This window comes from Adiantum capillus-veneris, chromosome 2 (genome assembly GCF_014529385.1).
Source record: "Adiantum capillus-veneris isolate H3 chromosome 2, ASM1452938v2, whole genome shotgun sequence".
NCBI classification, from domain to species: domain Eukaryota; kingdom Viridiplantae; phylum Streptophyta; class Polypodiopsida; order Polypodiales; family Pteridaceae; genus Adiantum; species Adiantum capillus-veneris.
This window is the reverse complement of record NC_140932.1, coordinates 78,371,166-78,393,596: the sequence shown is the minus strand read 5'-3', so window position 1 is coordinate 78,393,596 and position 22,431 is coordinate 78,371,166. Positions and strand designations below refer to the sequence as shown.

At 42.1% G+C, this 22,431-nt stretch overlaps 1 protein-coding gene across 1 annotated transcript; it reads right to left on the bottom strand.

The window, feature by feature from the left end:
* Positions 1–3,817: 3,817 nt before the first annotated feature.
* Positions 3,818–4,929, bottom strand: LOC147463035 (uncharacterized). Its single transcript, XM_086527978.1, has one exon. It carries the CDS (start codon positions 4,665–4,667, stop codon positions 3,924–3,926), a length of 744 nt encoding a protein of 247 aa, XP_086384104.1. The 5' UTR covers positions 4,668–4,929; the 3' UTR covers positions 3,818–3,923.
* Between the last annotated feature and the right edge of the window lie 17,502 nt (positions 4,930–22,431).

Here is a 22,431-nt window from a genome sequence, read left to right as displayed (position 1 = left end):
TTTTCATAGGATATTTTAGCATGTTGTTGTACGGCATTATGACACATGGATAAAGCTTGATTGCACAACAAAAGAGGAAAGAAGAACTTGTTCGAGGGGAGGATACGAACAAAAAGATCATGAAGTAATTGAAGACAAAGCATTGAAGAAGACAAAGATGCTCTTGGATTAGAGAAAAGCAGACATTTCTCAGGATTTTGCTTTTCGATTAGACAATTGTTTTTGCTACTGGATTGGAGTGTGGCTCCTGGATTGGAGTGTTATGTTGTTTGTCTCTTGGATTGGAGTGTTGTCTTTCTTCATCGAATTGTAACCCAAAGACCAAGGGGATGGTTGTTGGGATCGTGGGCCTAGTTCTAGCCTAGAAATGAATGTGTGAGGATACCCCATGTCTACATGGCATCCTTGGTGGCCTAGACCATGTGGAGCATGGCCCAAAAGTGGCCCGAGAGTTTTCTAGGCATAGCAAACCCATTTTGGAGTAGTCTGCCTCACCTTAAAGTTCCCTATAAAGGTGGATCCAAAAATCCAAGCTCTCTTTTTAGTAGATGCATGTGGCAAGTGGAAATGCCTCTTGTGCTATATAAGCACCTTTTGTAATCACTCTTTCAAAAGCGCTGCTAGTTAATCCATCATTTGAGTCTACATACTCTCTCTCTCTCTCTCTCTCTCTCTCTCTCTCTCACACACACACACACACACACACATACACATCTTGTGTAATTAGCAAGTTAACAGTTTGTGTGAGCATGAATGTACTCTACTTAATCCCCCTTGATCCAACATCTAAAGGATAGTGGTAGATGCTCCTAAAAGAGTTTGTTGTTTGAATATCCAAGATGGAGAACGTAGAGAGAATAACAACAATGAAGCACCAACCTTATGTGGAGGTATTAAAGCAAGGCCATGGTCAGTGGCTTGCCTATTCTAAACCAAAAAAACCCAAGGCAGGAGTTCATGTCGGTCATCCGAGTCGAGTACCCTGGGATGTAAGTTCCACTTCCCTCTGCTTATTTTCTTTACAGATATGTCTTGAAATAAAGTTAATTTCATTTTCTTTTATTTTGAAGGCCTTTGTAAGTGTGGCAAACATCACGTTCAACCATAGATCATCTGCCAATAGAGAAGCACATTGAGTCATGTACGATGATGAAATCTTTGACCAGTGGATAATTATCTTGGAGAAGCATGAGACATCAATTGCTAGGTGGCGATAGCCAAGCATAACAAACTTTAGACGTCTACAAGGTTTAAAAGATAATGATGTCAAGTTACTACAATAGGAGCTCATAGAAGAGAAGGTCTTCTTAGTGAAGCAACCACATCAAGCGGACATTTTCGACCTCCTTGCACATGCAATGAACTTAAAGCAGACCAAGTTTTGTGTGGTTTAAATGTTGATGGTGTTTAAAGAGCTAGATCCATCAGCAACAACGATTACTTCATGGGAAGAATGTCTCATTATAACATTACATATGAGATCTACAAATCTCTCTTTACGAGTTGTACTCAATGGCTATATCTCCAGCTATAAAAAGGAAAGGAGAAAGAGCCACTTCTAGAGATCACCAAGGGATATGTGCAGTGGATCATTGCACAAAAGAATGACACTTCTAATTTGCAATTCATTTTACCATGGACAATCAAGTGCAACGGTAAGAATTTGAAAAAGGCATAGAATTCCTCCGTGGTGAGAATGGCTCTGCAATTTGTATTGGTGTTTGTATCATAGATACAACACACAAAAGTCTTATAACTAGTGGTTGGAGTGCTATCCAATTTGGTAAAGTAAATGATGGAGCATGTGGGATAACACATCAACCATGAGAGTTTGTAATTGCTAGCTTAGTTATGTATCAGCATGCTACTTACATAGAGAAGGCAATTTTTTGAAAAAGCTAGATGGTATGAAATGCACATTCTGGCATCAAAGACCGTCCAAACATGTGCTCTTTGCGAAGTAGTTTTTGGGGTTTGGGCATTTTTTAGTCAAGCAGAGCAATACACCAACTACTCTAGTGTTAAAGAGTCATTGTTGCTCACATTATAAGAGTGAGTAGACAAATAATTAGTGTGGAGGAAGCTAGAAAGAGGAAGATCATAGAGGTTCATTAGGATATATAGGATTGAGCGTTAATCTCTTATTAGTTCTAATCACATATGAAATGATTATGGAATATAAACACAAGAACCATTCCTCAAAAAAGAGAATGTAAACTACATCAACTTGAAAGGGTGTGTGCATAGGTGCCTTTTATGGAGGGATGTGGCAAAGCATATGGTTGCCACTGACCATATGATGCATTGCTGACATTTTATACCATCAAGGAAACATATTCATATTTGTATGAAGGCGGCCTTTGAAAAAATGCCTTGTGGCCAAATAGTTCAACCTCCAAGTTCCCAAAACAATAATTCTAGTAGATCTTCCTGCTCCCCTACATGTGAAGGTCCTACTTAGAAATGTTTCTTTACAATCATTGTTGTTGATGACGATGTAAAGGTTCTCTAAACCATATGGGTTTGAAGGTCCTGGCCTCTACACTCGAATATACTTATCATGCTTACAATAATGCAAACATGTGCTATTTTGTGTACTATGTTTCAAATAGAAATTGACCCAATTACTATCCTACTCCAAATCAAGTGTGGAAATTTATCACATTCGCAACATTTATTCGATGGTAAGTTTGTCAAATAGAAATTGACCCAATTACTATCCTACGCCAAATCAAGTGTTAGGTTGTACCAATGCATTCACAAGAAGGCCTAACACTAATGCATTCACAAGGACTAAAACTAAGTTCATGGTGTTTCTTGCAATCTTCCCTATTATTTGTAAGAAACCTCTTCTATGAACCCCAATATTTTCAAAAAATTGATTAGAAGCAACACCAAAACTAAACCATCTTTAAGTTTCACCCACGTCCCTTCCATTCAAAGCAAGCAAATGGGCCATCTTCAAACTTCACAAACTTGCTAGTACAACTAACCTTGTATACACTCAAATCTTTATTGGTTTCTACTTAAGACATGATCATAAAGCTCAGTAGCTGTACCACAAAGTCATCAATGTCTATTAACCCCACAAGGCATGATGCACTTACATAAAATTGGTTGTGATGTATGCAAGAACACAAAGGTGCACACTTAAGCGAACTTTGATACTCAAAGGGACTGCCTTACCATGAATTCCCGTATGATCTCTTGGCCCATGTAATGCCTAGGTTTTGGTCCTAGCCTAAAATGCACTTTTGCCTTAACTCAAAAGCCTTAACAATCATCCAACCAAACAAAAATTTTGAATGATTATTCAAGCCATAATCTCTTCAAAATTGATGAGAAATTCAAGGAAAATTAGCTTTACCATTTGAAACTCCATGCATTCACAAGAAAGTGCAACCCACCTCATATACTACTTCACACCATTTATAAAATAGTTCTTAAACAATAAAAGAAATGATGCCATGGGAGCTGAACATGAAGTGGTGCAATTCCACTCCAAGACTGCAATGGCCTGAAACTATGGCGCCCATTTTGGCATTTCTTCATGCATGTAGGTAGGAGACACAAGGTGCCACACTTCAAAACATAGGCCAAAACTCTGAGCACTTCAATGCATGCAACGTGACGACTTTTACCACCCAAAGAAATAAAACCACTTGAAGTAGCTCTCTCTATCAAGCAAGGCCTCTTGACATATTAAAGAGAACCCCTCTTCTTGCAACCAACTAAATAAAATCAAAAAACCCCTTTCAATGGTACCTGCCAAAGATTGCCCAGCACTAAACCACTCACCGTCCCGGTAAGGCACACCTTGAGAACATCTGGACTATACTCAAAATCTGTTACATTGCCAAAACGTAGGCAACTATCATTTACAAAGATCTTTATAATGTACATGATCCTGTTAAGAATGTACGCTAAAAAATAATCAGCAGAGAAAAGGTTGTGTATATAAGAGCACATGCATAACCAATCAAGCTCCTTTGCTCTTCCGCATGCGGTGATGACATAATCAATAAAGTACAGCAAGCTCTTGTACACCAAATCACAGCTAGACATGCAATGACAAGCACTGCCAGACCACTCCGTGGCAAGAAAAGCTGAAGAGCAGAGAAAATAACCATGGGTAGAAGACAATAACCCACAAAGCTCACACATCGATAGAGGTCCAAGCTTCCATATCTTCCTGCTAACATGTTGAACACGAAGTAAAGGAAGAGTGATGTGATAGCGAGCCATCCCAAAATGACGCCAAATTGAATTTTCCCGGCAAGAAGCTGGAAGAGGCCGAACAGCATGACAAAAACAAAAGGACCTGCTAGGTCAGCATCCTCATGCAAATCTGCATTTACTATCATGGGGTTGAGGAGGTTGAGCGTCTTGCGCAAAATGACGGGAGTGTTGATGCCAAGCTCTTCAAGAAGGGGAGGCTCGTCTTCGAAAGATCCTGCATGTTGAATGGAAGGGGGTATACTGTATGCTGAGGCTTGTGTGGAGCTCGGGTCGAAAGAGAAAAAGGGAAGAGTGCCCGAACCTGCGGTCATAAAAGGAGGGCGTATTTGTGGCTGAATGGGTTGGAAAGAGGGCTTGCGCTGCTGTGGGAATGAGATGCCCACATGCGAATCCATGGTTGTGGACGCTGCTCCGCTGAATCGATTCATTTTTCGAGCCGCCCCGAATCAAGCACAGAGAATTTGCCCTAATTTAGAGCGTAAAATTGACGCAGAATTCCAACACCTAAGAAGACTCTGCACCCCGGCTGCGTATTAGTGCCGAAGCAGCACCGCTCGCCCTTGCATAGATCTTAGCGTGGCATGCCGTCTTGCCACCTGCTCTCTCTGTCTCTCTCTCTCTCTCTCTCTCTCGCTAGCGCGCGCACATTTTTACTTCGTTAGCGTAGGAGTCATTTTCCTATCCCTGCCTCTCGTTCACCCACGAGGCTCCTCTTTTTAAAAAAAACCCAGCTATGAAAAGCTCTAAAAAAAACTATGTTATTTCGTTAGCGTAAGAGGCATTTTTTTATCTCTGGCCTCTCGTTAACTCACATGGCTCTTTTTTTTCTTTTAATGCAACGATTAAAAGCTCTAAAAAAAACTACGTTGTCAAAAGTTACCAAGTGAATAAAATAAAAAAAGCATTCTGCGTTGCTCTCAGCAGCAATTCGATCTTCTCCACAAGCAATTCGCAGATTCCCAGAAGCAGCCACAAGCAGTTCGCAAGTTGCCAGAAGTAGCTCCGAGCTTTGTCGATAGGTTTTGTCTCTGGCGTTCTTGTTTTTTTTTTCTCTCGCTGTGCCTTAAAAAGAAAAAACCCCATGCCCTCCCCCCCCCCCCCCCCCCCCCCCCCCTAAAACAGGACATGAGCTACAAGAACCGGTCACTAAGCTTCACAATAGTATAGACACATATTCAAAGAGCACAATGTTGAGAAGTTCTTGATAAGATTCTTATCCGGGATGTTGAATTTTGTTATGCAGTGATTGCCGGAATGCATGGCAGTGGCAAGAAAGCACTCTAGTGTAGGCCTCTTTGTTCCATTGAAAAGAATCACGCGTTTTGTATCCACGATAAATCCACTACAGAGAAGAAGCAATATTCACTACACAAGTCAAGCATAGACAGGAAGAGCATGCGTTATTGCAATGCTTTGGTCTATATGTATGCCAAATGTGGTGCCATTGCGAAAGGATGAAAGGTTTTTGTAGGTATCCTCTCCAAAATGTCGTCACTTAGGTCGCATTGATTTCATGGTATGCCCAATATAGCTGTGGCAAGGAAGCTCTGGGCTTTTCCACCAACACTAAAGGCAAGGCCTCCCTCTAGATGCAATCACTTTTCCTTGCGGGCCTTCTTCACATAGGCAAGAGATTTCACGATGAGATTTTTAGTCAAGGGCTATTGAAGGAAGATGTCCTAATGGCGGTTCTTTGGTTGATACGAATGCAGTCAAATGCAAAAAATGCCCAACATGGCTAGGAAAAATGAAGCTATGGTTGTTCACCTTAAAGATGTGGCAAAACCTTCACATGGGTGAGACTATTCAGAAAGAGATTTCCAATTAGGGTTTGCTAAATGAAGATGTCGTGTGTAACAATGCGTTGGTTGATATGTATTTCAAATGCAAGTGCCTCACGAAAGAACGAATGGTCTCGATGCACATTCTATTCAGGATCTCATTATTTGGATAGCATTGATTGTAGGATATGCCCCACCATGGATGTGGCAAGGAGGCTCTAGGTTTTTTTCACTAGTACCGAAAGGAGGGCGGCCTCTCTTGTCAAATTATTTATGTTTCCACCTCCAGGCATGTGGGCATACAAAAGATATTCATATGTGTAAGATAATTCACTATCAGATTTCTACTTAGGGGCAGTCGTTGCGAAAAAATGTGCTTGACGATGCTTGGTTTGATATGTATGCCAAATGTGGTGCGTCACAAAAAATTCTAATGGGCATCCTCTCTAAAAGGTCGTCATTTTGAATGCGTTGATTGTAGGATATGCCCAACATGGCTTTGGCATTAAGGAAGCTATTTCACCCTGGTGTGAAGGGAAGACCTTTCTCCATGTGGCCTTTGGTAAAAACTTCAAGTGGATGCAAATTTGGTGTTTCGATACTCCAGGTGGAGATCTTGACTTCACATTCACAAACATGTGCACGAGACGCACGTCATTGATCCGTGATGGTTGTTGGGGGCTGATTTTCGGCACAATCCGGCCAAAGGTGGTCCGGGGTATGACATGCGCTTGAGGTGTAAATGGTCTGCCATAACTTGCCATGTGTAAGCCTCGTCACTATATGGCACGGCTTTTGGTCAGAAGGGATCTAGGGCCCAAATTTGGGGGCGCGAGGCAGCTTTATCTCAGTCGTCGGATCACGCAGTGAACTAGGGGTGGGTGAACTGGGGGTGAACTAAGGGTGAACTAGGGGCGGGTAAACTAGGGGTGGGTGAACTTGGGGTGAACAAAGGGTGAACTAGGGGTGCCTAAACTACGGGATGATTATGTGCCATGACAACATGGACAACGACGTGCGCTAGCTTGGTGGTAGGGCATTCGTGTGGCAGCCGAGACGTCCGAGGTTCGACCCACACCCCGCGAGGCAGGTGAACTAGGGGGAACCACATGCCTTCAAGATGCATGCATAGAGCCACATGCCTTCAACATAGCTGCGCATGCTTGAATAAGGCAGTTTTCGCGCTTGTGTGTGTGTGTATGTGTGTGTGTGTGTGTGTGTGTGTGTGTGTGTGTGTGTGTGTGTGTGTGTGTGTGTGTGTGTGTGTGTGTGTGTGTGAGAGAGAGAGAGAGAGAGAGAGAGAGGGGGAGAGAGAGAGAGAGAGAGAGAGAAAGCATCACGGATCAATGACGTGCGTCTCGTGCACGCGTTTGTGAATGTGAATTCAAGATCTCCACGTGGAGTATAGAAACACCAAATTTTCCTATCCCTTGCCTCTCATTAACCCACGTGGCTCCTCTTTTTAAAAAAAAACCAACGATGAAAAGATCTAAAAAAAACTATGTTACTTCGTTAGCGTAGGAGGCATTTTCCTATCCCTGGCCTCTCGTTAACCCACGTGGCTCCTCTTTCTTTAAAAAAAAAACAGCGATAAAAATCTCTAAAAAAAACTACGCTCTCAAAAGCTACCAAGTGAATAAAATAAAAAAAGCATTTTGCGTTGCTCTTAGCAGCAATTCGATATTCTCCCACAAGCAGTTCGCAGGTTCCGAGAAGCAGCCACAAGCAGTTGGCAAGTTGCCAGAAGCAGCTTCGAGCTTTGTCTATAGGTTTGTCTCTAGGCGTTCTTGTTTTTTTTTTTCTCTCGCTGTGCCTTAAAAAGAAAAAACCCCATGCCCCCCCTCCCCCCCAAATAGGACATGAGCTACAAGAACTGGTCACTAAGCTTCACAATAGTATAGATGCATATTCAAAGAGCACAATGTTGAGAAGTTCTTGATAGGCTTCTTATCTGGGATGTTGAATTTTGCTATACAGTGATTGTCGGAATGCATGGCAGTGGCAAGAAAGCACTCTGGTGTAGGCCTCTCTGTTCCATTGAAAAGAATCACGCGTTTTGTATCCACACTAAATCCACTTCAGAGAAGAAGCAATATTCACTACACAAGTCAAGCATAGACACGAAGAGCATGTGTTGTTGCAATGCTTTGGTCTATATGTATGCCAAATGTGGTTCCATTGCAAAAGGATGAAAGGTTTTTGTAGGTATTCTCTCCAAAATGTCGTCACTTAGGTCGCATTGATTTCATGGTATATAGCTGTGGCAAGGAAGCTCTGGGCTTTTCCACCAACTCCAAAGGCAAGGCCTCCCTCTAGATGCAATCACTTTTCCTTGCAGGCCTTCTTCACATAGGCAAGAGATTTCATGATGAGATTTTTAGTCAAGGGCTATTGAAGGAATGTGTCGTAATAGCGGTGCTTTGGTCAATATGAATGCAGTCAAATGCAAGAAATGCCCAACATGGCTAGGAAAATGAAGCTATGGTTGTTCACCTTAAAGATGTGGCAAAACCTTCACATGGGTGAGACTATTCAGAAAGAGATTGTCAGTAAGGGTTTGCTCAATGAAGATGTCGTGTGTAACAATGCATTGGTTGATATGTATTTCAAATGCAAGTGCCTCACGAAAGAACGAATGGTCTCGATGCACATTCTATTCAGGATCGCATTATTTGGACAGCATTGATTGCAAGATATGCCCCACCATGGATGTGGCAAGGAGGCTCTAGGTTTTTTTCACCAGTACCGAAAGGAGGGCGGCCTCTCTTGAAATCAAATTATTTATGTTTCCACCTCCAGGCATGTGGCCATACAAAAGATATTCATATGTGTAAGATAATTCACTATTAGATATCTACTTAGGGGCTGTCGTTGCAAAAAAATTGTGCTTGACAATGCTTTGTCTTATATGTATGCCAAATGTGGTGCGTCACAAAAAATTCTAATGGGCGTCCTCTCTAGAAGGCCGTCATTTTGAATGCATTGATTATAGGATATTCCCAACATGGCTTTGGCATTAAGAAAGCTATTTCACTCTCATATGAATATGAAGGGAAGACCTTTCTCCATGGCCTTTGGTAAAAACTTCAAGTGGACGCAAGATGCTGATATGGGCACCAAAATTCACAATTATATTGTTACTCATAGGCTACTGAAAAAAGATGTTGTGCTTGGCACTGTCTTGGTCGATATGTATGCCAAATGTGGTGTGCTTGAGAAAGCACAAGCGAAATGTTGCCTCTTGGAATGCACTGATTTCAGGATGTGCGCAACAAGAGCAGGGCTAGAGAGCTCTACGGTGTTTTTGACGGGTGAGATGTTGTACTTCTTGGCCGATAAGAATGGTGCGCTTGAGAAAGCACTAAAAATGCTTGAGATCCTTCCTGTCGAGATTGTCACCTCTTGGAATGCATTGATTGCACGATGTGCGCAACAAGAGCGAGGAAGCTCTAGGCTATTTTCAGTGGACGAGATGTCATGCTTGGCAAAAGTGCTTGAGGTGCTTCTTGTCCGGAATAAGCACAAAACATGCTTGAGGAGCTTCCTGTCGGGAATGTTGCCTCTTGGAATGCATTGATTGCGGGATGTGTGCAAATAGAGCAGGGCCAGAAAGCTCTAGGCTATTTTCAACGGGTGCCAACGCAAGTGTATTTCTCTAAATTTAGTCACCTACACTTTTGTCTTGAAGTCTATGCTTCCATCTTGAAGCCATGTGGCTCTATGCAAGTGCTCGAGGAGCTTCCTGTCCAAAGTGTGGACTCTTGGAATGCACTGATTGCAAGAATTTCCCCCCCTGTTTGGCAATGTGTTGGTCAACATGTATGCCAAAGGTGGTACACTGAGAAAGCACAAGTGCTTCCTATCCAGAATGTCTCTTGGAATGCACTGATTGCGGGATGTGCAACAAGAGCAGGGCCAGAAAGCTCTAGGCTATTTTCAGTGGGTGAGATGTCGTGCTTGGCACTGTCTTGGTTGATATGTATGCCACATATGATGCGCTTGAGAAAGCACAAAAAGTTCTTGAGGTGCTTCCTGTTCGGAATGTCGCCTCTTGGAATGCACTGATGCGGGATGAGCGCAACAATAGCAGGGCCAGAAAGCTCTCACCTATTTTCAATGGGTGAGATGTCATGCTTAGCACTATCTTTGTCGACATGTATGCCAAATGTGGTGCATTTGAGAAAGCACAAAAAGTGCTTGAGGTGCTTCTTGTCCAGAATGTTGCCTCTTGGAATGCACTGATTGTGGGATATGCGCAGCAAGAGCAGGGCCAGAAAGATCTAGGCTATTTTCAACAAATGTAAATTCAGTGACCTACACTCTCGTCTTGAAGTCTATGCTTACATCTTTTAGGCATGTGGCTCTATACAAGTGCTCGAGGAGCTTCTGTTCGGAGTGTGGACTCTTGGAATGCACTGATTGCAAGATTTTCCCCACGTGATTGTCGGGCCTCGGCCAAAATAATGGCATCCCAGGTGGAATCAACAGGTTTCTTTAAATTTTAAAAAATTGATTATATTGGGCAAGATTCACAAAGGACACATACATGTGAATCAGTTGCCAGATCATTTTGTGATATGAACTTTTGAAGTGCTTCTTTAGCTAAGTGGTCATGTTCATCTCTACAGCTCTAAAGCTGACTCTGAAGCTCATTAAGGAGCCTTAGATGATCCAAGCTATTATCAGGGTCAAGGAGTGGAAACGACTCTCCACCACTTCCACCGGCTGGCGAGGAAAGCATGCATCATTTCAATCGCAACACAAGATGCTTGTATGGGCACAAAAATTGATCCTGATATTGTTATTACGGGCTATTGATGAATAAGGATGTTGTGTTTGGCAATGCCTTGGTCAATATGTATGCCAGATGTAGTGCACGGAATGCACTGATTGCAAGATTGTGCAACAAGAGCAGGGCTAAAAAATCTAGGATGTTTTCAGTGGATGCAAAGCATCGAAATGCACTGGTAGCAAGATACACACAATAGGAGCAGGGCCAGAAAGCTCTATGCTGCTTTCAGCTTACTCTTCGGAGTGTGGACCTGTGGAATGCACCCATTGCAAGATTTTCCATAGGAGAAAACTCTAGTCTGTGCACATCTTAAAGGCATGTGTCTCTACGCAAGATGCTCATATAGCAATAAAAATTCAGCCTGATATTGTTACTCAAGCTGAAAACAAGACCATGTCAACTTGAGGTAACAAGATTTGTGGAAAACAAAGCACAAGCTCTCTCTCTCTCTCTCTCTCTCTCTCTCTCTGTCATAATAATCAATATCTAATTCTCCTAAATGATTTTCTCATGTTAAATTGATCATTTAATATGGGGAAGTGCCAGGGGAGAAAAAGCTAGAATATTGGTTAAGCTAGCAGACCAGCCACAGTAGGGATCCAAAGGAGGGAAAATAGGGATCCAAAGGGGGGGCCATCAGTAAAAGAGCCATGTGCAACAATGGGCTTAAAAGACCCTAAGGTTCAGCTCATTAAGACTTCCAAAATGCTAAGGTTCCAAAATTCAAAGGTTGTGTCCAAAGGTCAAACATTGGGGGAATTGGATGCTTTGTGTGTGTCCCAAAAGTGTTTAGCAATCCCTACATAGGAGGGGGCGAGCCTTGCTTGTAGGGGATGAGAGAGAAATTCACACACACACACACACACACACACACACACACACACACACACACACACACACACACACACACACACACACACACACACACACACAAGCTCCCTTTACACAAAGGGAATGAGGGACACATGCCAGCTCCCTAGCCCAGATGCCCACAAGGTGTACCCAATTCCTATTGGATGGCCTTGGAGGTGGACCAATGAGAATTAGGCTAGAGTAAATCTAGTTTAATTAATTTAAAAACACTTAATAAAAGAACCAATAAGAATTATGCTCTATAGAAGACTATTGGATAGTCTCCCAAGGGGACCAATGAGCATTCAGTAGCCCAATGGCTTGCCTGATTCTTATTGACCAGGAGGCAAAGGGGTCCAATAAGAGTTTAGTTGAATTATTAAATTACCTAAAGCTCTCACAAAGGGGGAAAGGGGGACACATGTCAGAAGGCTATCACTTATGCTGCTTAATTACCATTGGCTAAGCCTGAGAAGGTCCAATAGGATACTAGCAAGAGCAAATAGCAAGAGCAAATAGCAAGAGGGGTCGACCAAGAGAGAGAGGGGGCTGATTTTTGCAAGGAATTATCACACACACACTCACACAATCTCATGTGTGAAGTAAAGAGAACTCTCTCTCCTTCTCAAGCTTTAATGGAAAGCTTATCATCTACTCCAAGCTCGTGAGAAGCTCGGGGCGGTCACTTTTTAGAATGTATATGATATCATGTGAGTTAACCAGAGAGGATTATTAAAAGACCAAAATGTAAAAAAATGTATACATATAGAGGGGGGTGGGGGTTTTTAAATAGGCTCACAGTGTAAGTATAGTATGTATATTGGGGTATTATTAATTACCTCTTGAACGCACGTGGTATAGGGGTCTTTTGATAAGTGACTGCCCCGGGGTGAGAAGGGAGGCCTACACCAACAACTCTTGGATTTGTGATGCGAATTCAACCAAAAGCCAAGCTTCAATGCATGTGCATCTCCTCTACCATGCTAATTACTAAGCTAAGCTATGCTAATATGAGTGATTAGGTGAGGAAATGTACATCTTTCTCGTAAGAATACTCCTTCTTCCTCTCAATCTACTCTCATACCCCAATAGCTCTCACCATCTTCGAAGGTGTGTGAGGTCTTGGGTCTGAGATCGTGAGGGAATTGATGTTGTGTTTGATAAGTGTTTTGCGTAGTGCATGAAGTTTCCATCTTCATTGAACTAGCTAGTATTGAAGGAACGCAAGAAGTTGCAATGTAAAATGTCTCTCTTGATGGGAGCCCAGGGGATTCACCATGAAAAACTTACCGCACCACGTAAGTGCAAGGGAGGGGGGTTTTTTTACAAGTTACATAAGCGTATAAGTTAGAGGCAAGCCCCCAATAATTTATCTCCCAAGCTTAAAAATAAGGGAGGGGGGTATCATACGTAAAGGGGGGGGGACTGACCCGGGTTGATTACTTATAACGATTGGTCCCGGTGTACACTACAACTTGGATGAATTATGGGAAAGTTTTTTATCAGGTCACACATTAAATTTTGCATCAAACCGGTCATAGATAAGGGATCATTTGGAGCAGGTCAAGGGTTGATTTATACCAGCTTTGGATGGGTCAAAATTGGACAAGTAGCCAGAGTGCAGATTGATCGGGCACATAATTTGAAAGTCAAACTAAGACACATTGAGGGTACATCTAGTTATCAACAAAAGTGGTTCCTTAGTATGTTGCTAGTCACTATGCTACACACTCTTTTACTAGCTTTAATCAGTTAGATCATGTAAGACCTAAATTCTATATGTAAGATAGGGGTATGATAGTTTTCTTCATTGGTTCTCGTATAAGCGTAGAAAAGGGGGTCATATTCCCTAAGTCGTATATAGGGGTTTTATCAAAGTTGTCTGCTCGCAGGTGGCGTCCCGTTTTGTATATAGAGTGAATCCCCCGGGGATGGGAGAAACCATAATACAAAGCCTTTTGGAGGGGGGACCGGCTCCATGCAAATCCGGTCCTCAAATGTTGTCAATTGCTAATTTCTCTCTCTTTTGAAGTATTGTTCATGCTATCTAACTAGGTGTTATGCTTTTTGTTGCTCTCTCCACCCAAGCACTCTTGTTAATCTCATTAGGAATCTATTCTAATGAAATGCTCACTATGTTCATGCTATTTTCTGCTACACACAAGCTACTAGGCCATTAAATGTTACATTGGTATCAGAGCACAAGGTTTATCTTTTCTTGCTCAAGAAGGGGGGTCCTCAAGCTAGCTATGAATGGTTGGTACTATTAATTTCATGTGAGTAAATAGAATAGGGATTATTCAGCCTTGCAGTAGTGCGCTTGCCTTTGTGCAATTAACGGGGCATCACGTCGAGGTTATGGTCCTAATGGTGGGGTCCTACGAGGCTTGCCTATGGCTTAACCACTATTGAGCTATTAGAAGCTTGACAAGAGCCGGTGCCGTTTTGGTGTTGAACGACCCTCTCTTCTATTCCTTGCAAATAATGATATTCGAGCCACGGGTACAATAGCTTGAGTGCTTTTTCTAAAGGGGTAAAGAGGAGTAGCAACTAGGGCTTGAAGTGCCAAAGTACACCTAAAAAGTTTACACCTAAAAGTTGTTAGAATGGCTGACAATAGTAAAGAGAGTGAAATTGTTGTTGATAACTTTGATTTTGCTAATGAGCAAGCTACTAATGATGCCCCGATGCTTGTTAACTATCTTGTTTCTAGGCTTCAACAAGCCATGGGCAATCCATCCCTCCAAAGTTAAGTGCAATGGTAGCTTCGTGCTCATGGGATTCTTCAAGCTCTCCACCATGACGAGAGAATACCTAGGAAGCCTCCTTGCGAGACTTCCAAAAGAGGTCTCTCTCCGATTTGGGAAGAAGAAGAGGATCCCTATGAAGGGCTCAGAAATTTTCTCCTTTATGACGCATCTCCTTCTCAAAGGAGAATTCAAGAGCCTCCACCGAAGGAACGAGAAATAAGTGAGTCTCCCGCCACCTCGGCAGAGATGGCTCCACGAAGACGACGGGCTAAACGCTCTCCATCACCTCCAAAATGGAGAAGACCATCGCATACTTCTCCACACCATACTTCAAAGCGGGATGATAAAAAGCAAGAGAAGAAAAAGGCGAGAAAGAGGACACCCTCTTCTCCATCTTCTTCATCCTCTTCCTCTTATGAAAATGATGGTCAAGACAACGAAGGTCAAGGCAAGAAAAAGGCGAGAAAGAGGTCACCCTCTTCTCCATCTTCCTCAAATTCTTCATCTTCTGAAGAAAGTGATGGTGCAACCTTTGAACCATCAAAAAGAAGAGGCCATAGGAAATCCTATGCCACGTGGAAGAGGTCGTCCAAGCTCAAGAAGTTGAAAGAGGGAGGGAAGAGAATCTCTTTCCTTACCTATGATGGCACTTTTGGTGCTACGGACAAAGTCTTTTCCTTTATCCAACAATTTGATGCGGCGTTCAGAGATGAGGGCTTCACGGAGTCCTCTAAGCTATGCCATGTAGCTATGCACTTTCAAAGTCCGCCAGACAATGGTGGTCTAGCCTATGGGCCAATGGTGAAGCTCCACGAACATGGAAAGCTTTAAGAGCTTCCATTATGAAGCAATTTTTGGCCACCGATGCCAAAGACAAAGTACTCACCGAATGGCAAAGCTTGAAGCTCTCTCCCTATGAATCCATCCACAAATATGTAGACAAGTTTTGGGACCTACAACTCAAAGCCAATGTCTTCAAAAAGTTGGATTTTGGAGAGCAAAAGCAACAATTTTGTGTGGGCTTAATCGAAGAAATGGCGGAGTATGTCAACTCCCAAAGGCCACACACCATATCGGCGGTAATACGTCATACTATGAGTGGCCTCTCAAACCAATTTCCAAACAGGGGCTAAGAGGAATTCCAAGCCCCCTGAAAACAAGGGTTCCAATGAGCCTAAGGGGAAGGACAATGTCCAAAAGTCTCCTAAGGGCAATTCCAACAAAGCTAAGGAGAAGGGAGTTTACAAAGGCAAAAATAAACTCTCTCCTGAAGAGCTTGAGAGTTATCACAAGGATAACCGGTGTTTCAAGTGCGGTGAACAAGGGCATTCGTACCGCCCTTGTCCCCAAAAGAACAACCGCCATGATCCTCCTATAGCTACCTTGGTCAAAATCCAAGAGGAGGAAACTCACCACAAAGGATCTCCTCTATGCCATGCTTGGGGAAAGGTAAGAGAACATGATGCTTTTATTCTCTTTGACCTCGGTTCTACTCATAATTTTATATCTATAGAGTTGGCCACCAAGCTAGGCATACAAACCTACGAGATGGGAGATGTCCTACCTGCAAACGGTGCTTTCAAGGGGCAAGACGCTTCAGTCACTCCCTTAATCGGGAAATTGAGGCTCCATGTCCAAAGCTATGTGGACAAAGAGGACTTCTTTATCTCTCCGCTCAAGCATGAGTATATAATCCTAGGGGCACCATGGTTTGATCGCATGGTTGCCAATGTTAAATTCTCTGAAAGGAGCCTTCTCCTTTAAGTTCAAGGAAAAAGATATGTATATAGATGCTAAGGAAATGGGTAACACTATACCCATTGTACATACACAAGCTTTCAACAAGTCAATAAAGAGCTCTATTTCCTTGTACATGATTTTTGTTAAAGATTCTCAAAATGAACCTAATGTTTTAGCAAAAGAAAATATACACAATCAAAAGGAATTAGAATTATCCAATTTTCTCAAGGGGTTTCAAGATGTTTTTATTGACGACATCCCTTGTGAGCTACCTCCTAAACGAGGCAGTGATGACCATGCAATTCAACTTTTTCCAGGAAGTTTACCGCCTAATAAACCTCCTTATAGAGTTTCTCAAGCTCAACAAGAGGAGATTATGCGGCAAGTGCATGAGTTAGTTGAGAAGGGCATGGTTAGGCCTGGCTCATCTCCATTTTGTTCTCCTGTGCTACTAGTGCAAAAGAAAGACGACACATATCGTATGTGTGTCGACTATAGAGCACTAAATAGGATCACTATCAAAAATAGGTTTCCCATTCCATGGGTAGAAGACCTACTTGATAAGCTACAAGGTTCCACCTACTTCAATAGGATTGACCTAAAAAGTGGCTATCATCAAATAAGGATAGTTGATCAAGACATTGTAAAGACCGCATTTCGCACTACGTTTGGTCTTTATGAATACATTGTCAAGCCTTTTGGCTTGACCAATGCACCAGCCACATTCAACCACTTGATGGAGAAGCTATTCAAGCCTCACTGAACCTTTACTGGAGTGTTCTTTGATGATATCATCATCTACTCTAATTCATTAGACGAACACAAGTGACACCTCCAGGTAAGATTTCAAGTTCTAAGAGAGAATAAACTCTATGTTACTCGAAAGAAAAGTGAATTTTTTTTACAAGAGATTCAGTATTTAGGTCACATTATCTCTCAAAATGGCATCCAAATGGATCCATCAAAGTTAGAGGTAATAAAAGGATGGTCTAAACCAAGGAATCTTCATGAGTTAAGAAGCTTTATAGGTATGTGCGTATACTATAGACGCTTCATAGAAAAGTTCTCACTAATAGCACGACCATTACGTGACCTAACAAAGAAAAACGTTAGGTACACATGGTTTGCCAAGGAGAACAATGCTTTCGAAAAGCTTATCTCTCAACCTGTGCTTACACTACCGGATCTCTCAAAGCCATTTGAGGTCCAATGTGATGCTTGTGGTGATTGCCTTGGAGCTGTTTTGCTTCAAGAACAGCACGCCATAGGCTATGAGAGTCGAAAGCTCGACCCTGTTGAGCAAGCTCTAGGCATATATGAAAAGGAACTCCTTGTAGTTCTACATGCCTTAGACTCATGGAAGCACTATTTATTGGGGACTCCTTTCATTAGGAAAAATATGGACTCTCCATGGGCCTTGTAAGAATCCCTAATCTTAAGGAAGTATGTTGTGATTAAGGAAGACAAAGGAAATGATGGGGGCTATTTTGGTAGGTCATTTTCTAGCCTTCAAGCCTAGAAAAGGTGGGGTAAGTAGTGACTAGGAGGCTACCTTCTCTCTCTAGATTTTCAGCACCTCCTAGAGAAAAGGGGGTGTCATAAAGAGGGAGAGGGACCCTTGTACAAAAAGAGAACCCCACCTTTCATTTTTTTCTAAAAACTCGGCAAAAAATAAATCCTAAAAATTTGAAATTTATTGAAATTTTCAAAAGTAGTCATTTCCCCCCAAAAAGTGACCCCAAACCTATTCTAATATCAAACAATCATTTTTTGCCTCCAAAATCCCTTTCTCTCTCTCTCTCCATGTCTCCTCTTTGTCTCTCTCACTCCCCTTCCTCAAAGTAGCCATGCCCACCATAGCTAGGACCTGGTGCATCTCCCTCTTCATCTAAATGCTAAATCCTCCTTCTCACTCTTACAGAATTTTGCATCTCCCTCTCCATCTACCTGCTAAACCCTCCCTCTCATTCTCACACACTCCTGGATCTGCCTCTTCATCTACCTACTAAACACTTCCTCTCACTGTCAGATTCCTCTCTCCTCTCTTCTTTCTATCCCTGTACCCTCTTCCATTGTTCACTGTCCTCCCTCAAAAATACCAAGTCTACCGTAAGCCAAGATCTACAGCAACTACCTCCTCAATCTTCCATTTCAATGTCAACGCCCCCTCCCCTGACCCTAACCCTTCCCTCCCACTCAACTTCCCCTATCAACCAAGCCCACCCTAATTACAAGCTAATGTAGTTGTCTTCACATCCACCTTTGTCTCTATTGCATCCCACAACACTAATACCCAACTTCTACAAGCTATGGAAAAGACTCTAGCATACCCAACTTCTTGCAAGCTATGAAATAGAATATTTATTTTTCATGTAAGGTGGAGTCACATCACAAACTTTCTAGTTGGAAGGACACAAAAGGGTGCCCCTGGACCACAGGTGGAAACTCCATAGCCATGAGACAGAGATGGATCCCAAGAATAGGAAGGTCAAGTATGTCAAGCAATGGCGATGTTACTTTACACAAGGGCACTAGTTTCAAACCTGAGTGTATTTGAGGCAACATTTGAAGAATTTAGATCTGTACTCTATACATGCCGATCATGTATCCATAATGCCCAAAGCTATCGACATAGCTTTTACTTTGTAATCTCATAAAATCATGTTTGAGGTGGTCTGCAATGGACATGGTTTTGTAACAACAAGCGCTATGGCTTTAATATATGAAATCTTTGATCTTACAAATTAGTTTCCATGTAGAAATTTCTTTGAAGATTTGATTCTTACTGAGGGGTTTGATGCTTATACAAGTGTGTCACATGAATACGGTAAATTATTGGTGAATACTAGGGGTTCATAACTAATATAGAAAGTGTTGAACCAATGTTGAGAATTATGCTAGTGGGGAGGATTACCCATCACTCATAAGCCTGCATCAAGATGGGCCATGTAATTGCATCATGGTAGCATTTCTAAGGCTGCAAAACTATATCAACCAATGCTTCAAAGGTAGGGGCTAGTTGGTTAGTTTAGGAGAGGAGGCAAGGGTGCCTATTCATGCATTGGATGGAAAAGAGGCATGGGATGGGTTTAGAAAACCTTTATTATCTCTCTCTCTCTCTCTCTCTCTCTCTCTCTCTCTCTCCTCTCCCCCCCCCCCCCCCCCCCCCAATATCTCTTTGCTTTCAGCTAGCTAGCCATGTATGATCAATTATTTTTTGCATAAACTTATAGAGTAGTGTTTTGTATTAATAGAATATTGGCTCCTTTATGGGTAGATTCTTTAAGAATCAATTATCTCTCTCTGTATCTCTCCCTTTTGTGCATGTTATGGCCATTTTCTTCAACTCTCTTTCGCTAATAGGCCTTTGTGAGACTAAAAAGTGTCTTATACAACCAAGAAAAGCACCCCCTTTTTCTTTAGAGACCAGAACTAGAGCATACACACTATGGGGCACTATCCTGAAAATCAAAGGGGGGCTTGCAACGCGCCATGGTATGAGATAGCTATTATTGCATGGTTGAGTGAAGTTTGAACATCCTGTAGGACCATGTCAACCATGGCAAAGCAAGCTGGCACAAATAGAAGGCAAGTCAAGGGATGCATAGGCCTTGGGAGGCCCAAAAAAAGCCTGCCACAAGGGAGCGCATTTGGGCCTTCCATAGGTCAGGCCCAAAAAAAGCCTGCCACAAGGGAGCGCATTTGGGCCTTCCATAGACCTATGGAAGGCCCAAATGCGCTCCCTTGTGGCAGGCTTTTTTTGGGCCTCCCAAGGCCTATGCACCCCCTGCCTTGCCTCCTACTCTTTGTGCTTGCTTAGTTTTGGGCATGGTGGCCTTGGGCCTACAGGATGGGCCTACAGGATAACCATGAACATCCATCCAAAGAAGCATTTTACAAAACTATAGCTCATATGATATATCTAGAAAAAGAAAACTCATCCTCTACTACAAATGGATATAGATGGCTCACCATGTGCATGATGCATTCTCTGCTATACAAATGGCTCAAAGTATACATGATGCATACTCAATTAGCAAGCAATCCAAGGAGTAACTTGTCTTGGGTTTGATCCATGTATCATGGCATTTATCCATCATAAGAGTGTATCCTCAATAAAGGGGAAATTCCCTTGAGTTCCAAAAGGGTCTCTCTCTCTCTCTCTCTATCCCTAGTTATCTATCTATTTATCTATCTTTGTGTTTTTTATCTACATGTGTATCTATCTATCTATTTATGTATCTATCAAATTATCTATCTATCTATCTATTAATGCATTTATCTATATCTATTTGTATGTTTATCCTCCATCTATCTATGTACAATATATATATGTATATCCCTTATCTCTATCTTGTTTGTTCGCTCTCTTTTCTTTATTTTGATTTCATAGTCTGTGTTCCTTGGGGATTTCAAAGAACACAAGCTTATGGTTGAACTTACACAAATTCATATCAAATATAACATGATAGCATGCCATTGCATTATTCATGGCAAAGGTAGAACGAAGTGTTTGCATAATGCCAAGAGGGGATTCATGTGTGTGCTTGCAAACATGAGGGAATATGATTGTTGTATCTTTCTTGGATTAGGTTTGAGTGTGTTCTTTCAAAAATTTGAAGCCTTCCAAATATATTGAGATAAACTCTAAGTGCTCATGAACTAAATGTTTGTTCAATGCCAAAGGAGGTTCATGTCTATGCCTGCAACACAAGATAATATGATTGCTCTATCTTGCTTAGATTAGTCTTGAGTATGGGATTCTTCTAAGAATTTAAAGCTTGCCACCATTTTGAGATAAACTTTAAGTGCTCATACAACAAAAAATGAATCAAACCTAACCTTTGAGATTAGATGGCTCACTAGATCTACATGCAGGCACATTGAAAAGGTGTACTTGCTACCAAAAATCAATTTACTTGATCAATTCACTTATGAGCACCAAAAATTTGGCAGGAAGCACAATACCCATACAAGATTAGATGAAACAAAAATTGATCACAAGCACAACATCATATAGTTGAAGATTAACTAGAGTGGACAAAAATGTAATGAAACAAGAGTGCTTTCTATTCAAGTAGTCTCATTACAAAGTTTGTAGCTTGGCTACAATAATAGCTTGGGATGTTATGTACTGGATCAAATACATTGAATGGAATATAGAATGAGGCAATTTCTATGCTCTTAGCAGGGCTTGTCTCATCATTGATAACTCCATGGACCTCCATATCCACAAGTATACACACCAAACAAAGACTGTTTAGAATGATCTTCTGATTGGAGAAGTCGCACTTTCCACTTGACACCAAACCAAGTTGAGCCGAAGCATCCACTGCAGTAACATCCTGTAATACAACAAATATGGTGTTAGCTACTATAGTTTAAATTAATATACATTGTTGAGTTATATAGATTAGTTCTTATCTATAGCATGCACAACCATAAAGGTACACGAGAGGCATTCAAGCGGTTGCTTTGCAAGTAAGCTGGATAAAAAAATACGTTCACAAATACCGTTGTCAAAAAATATGAACACATGCAAATTAAAGAGGACATACCCATAAGATGACTTAGCATTAGACTTACAATGAGGTGAAAATTGGTTTGAAGCTCTCTACAAGTGGATCTCAGCTACACTATACACATGTTGAGTGATGGCCACCATCCTAGGTTTTGTTTTGAAAGCCATTAGTCTTCACTTCCAATGGCGTTCCAGTATGCCTCGACATTCTACTCCATGAGGACCAACACTGAACAGCTGAATGTAGACCCATGAGCCTTGCTAAATACCTGTGGGATCCATTCCACCTTCGAGATCTTTGTGTTGTGCAGTATGACCTTTTGTATCTCCAACTTGGGTTTTCTATTGGTGGTATGGGTGGACATTCTTGGGAAGAGGTCGGGTGGCCACACAGTAGAGAGAGATTGGGAAGGGGGAGGGGGTGAGGGTTGGAGAGAAGGATAGTGAGGTCTACACAGTACAGAGAGAATGAAGGGGAGAAAGGGAGAGATAGAGAGGATGGAGAGTGAGCTTTTGGCTATGGTGGGCTGCATTATGGAGAATGGAGGGGTGAGGGGAGGGAGAGCTAGAGAGGATGGAGAGTGAGCATTTGGCTATGGTGGGGTTGACTGTAGAGAGAATGAGGAGAGGGGGGGGGGGGATAGCTGAAGAGGAGGATAGTGATGAGCTTTGGGCTATGGGGGGCTGCACAGCACAGAGAGAATGGAGGGGGGAGGGGAGGGAGAGCTAGAGAAGATGGAGAGTGAGCTTTTGGCT

Coding starts and splice junctions, on each gene's coding strand:
- LOC147463035 (XM_086527978.1), bottom strand. CDS start 4,667: ATGAATCGATTCAGCGGAGCAGCGTCCACAACCATGGATTCGCATGTG.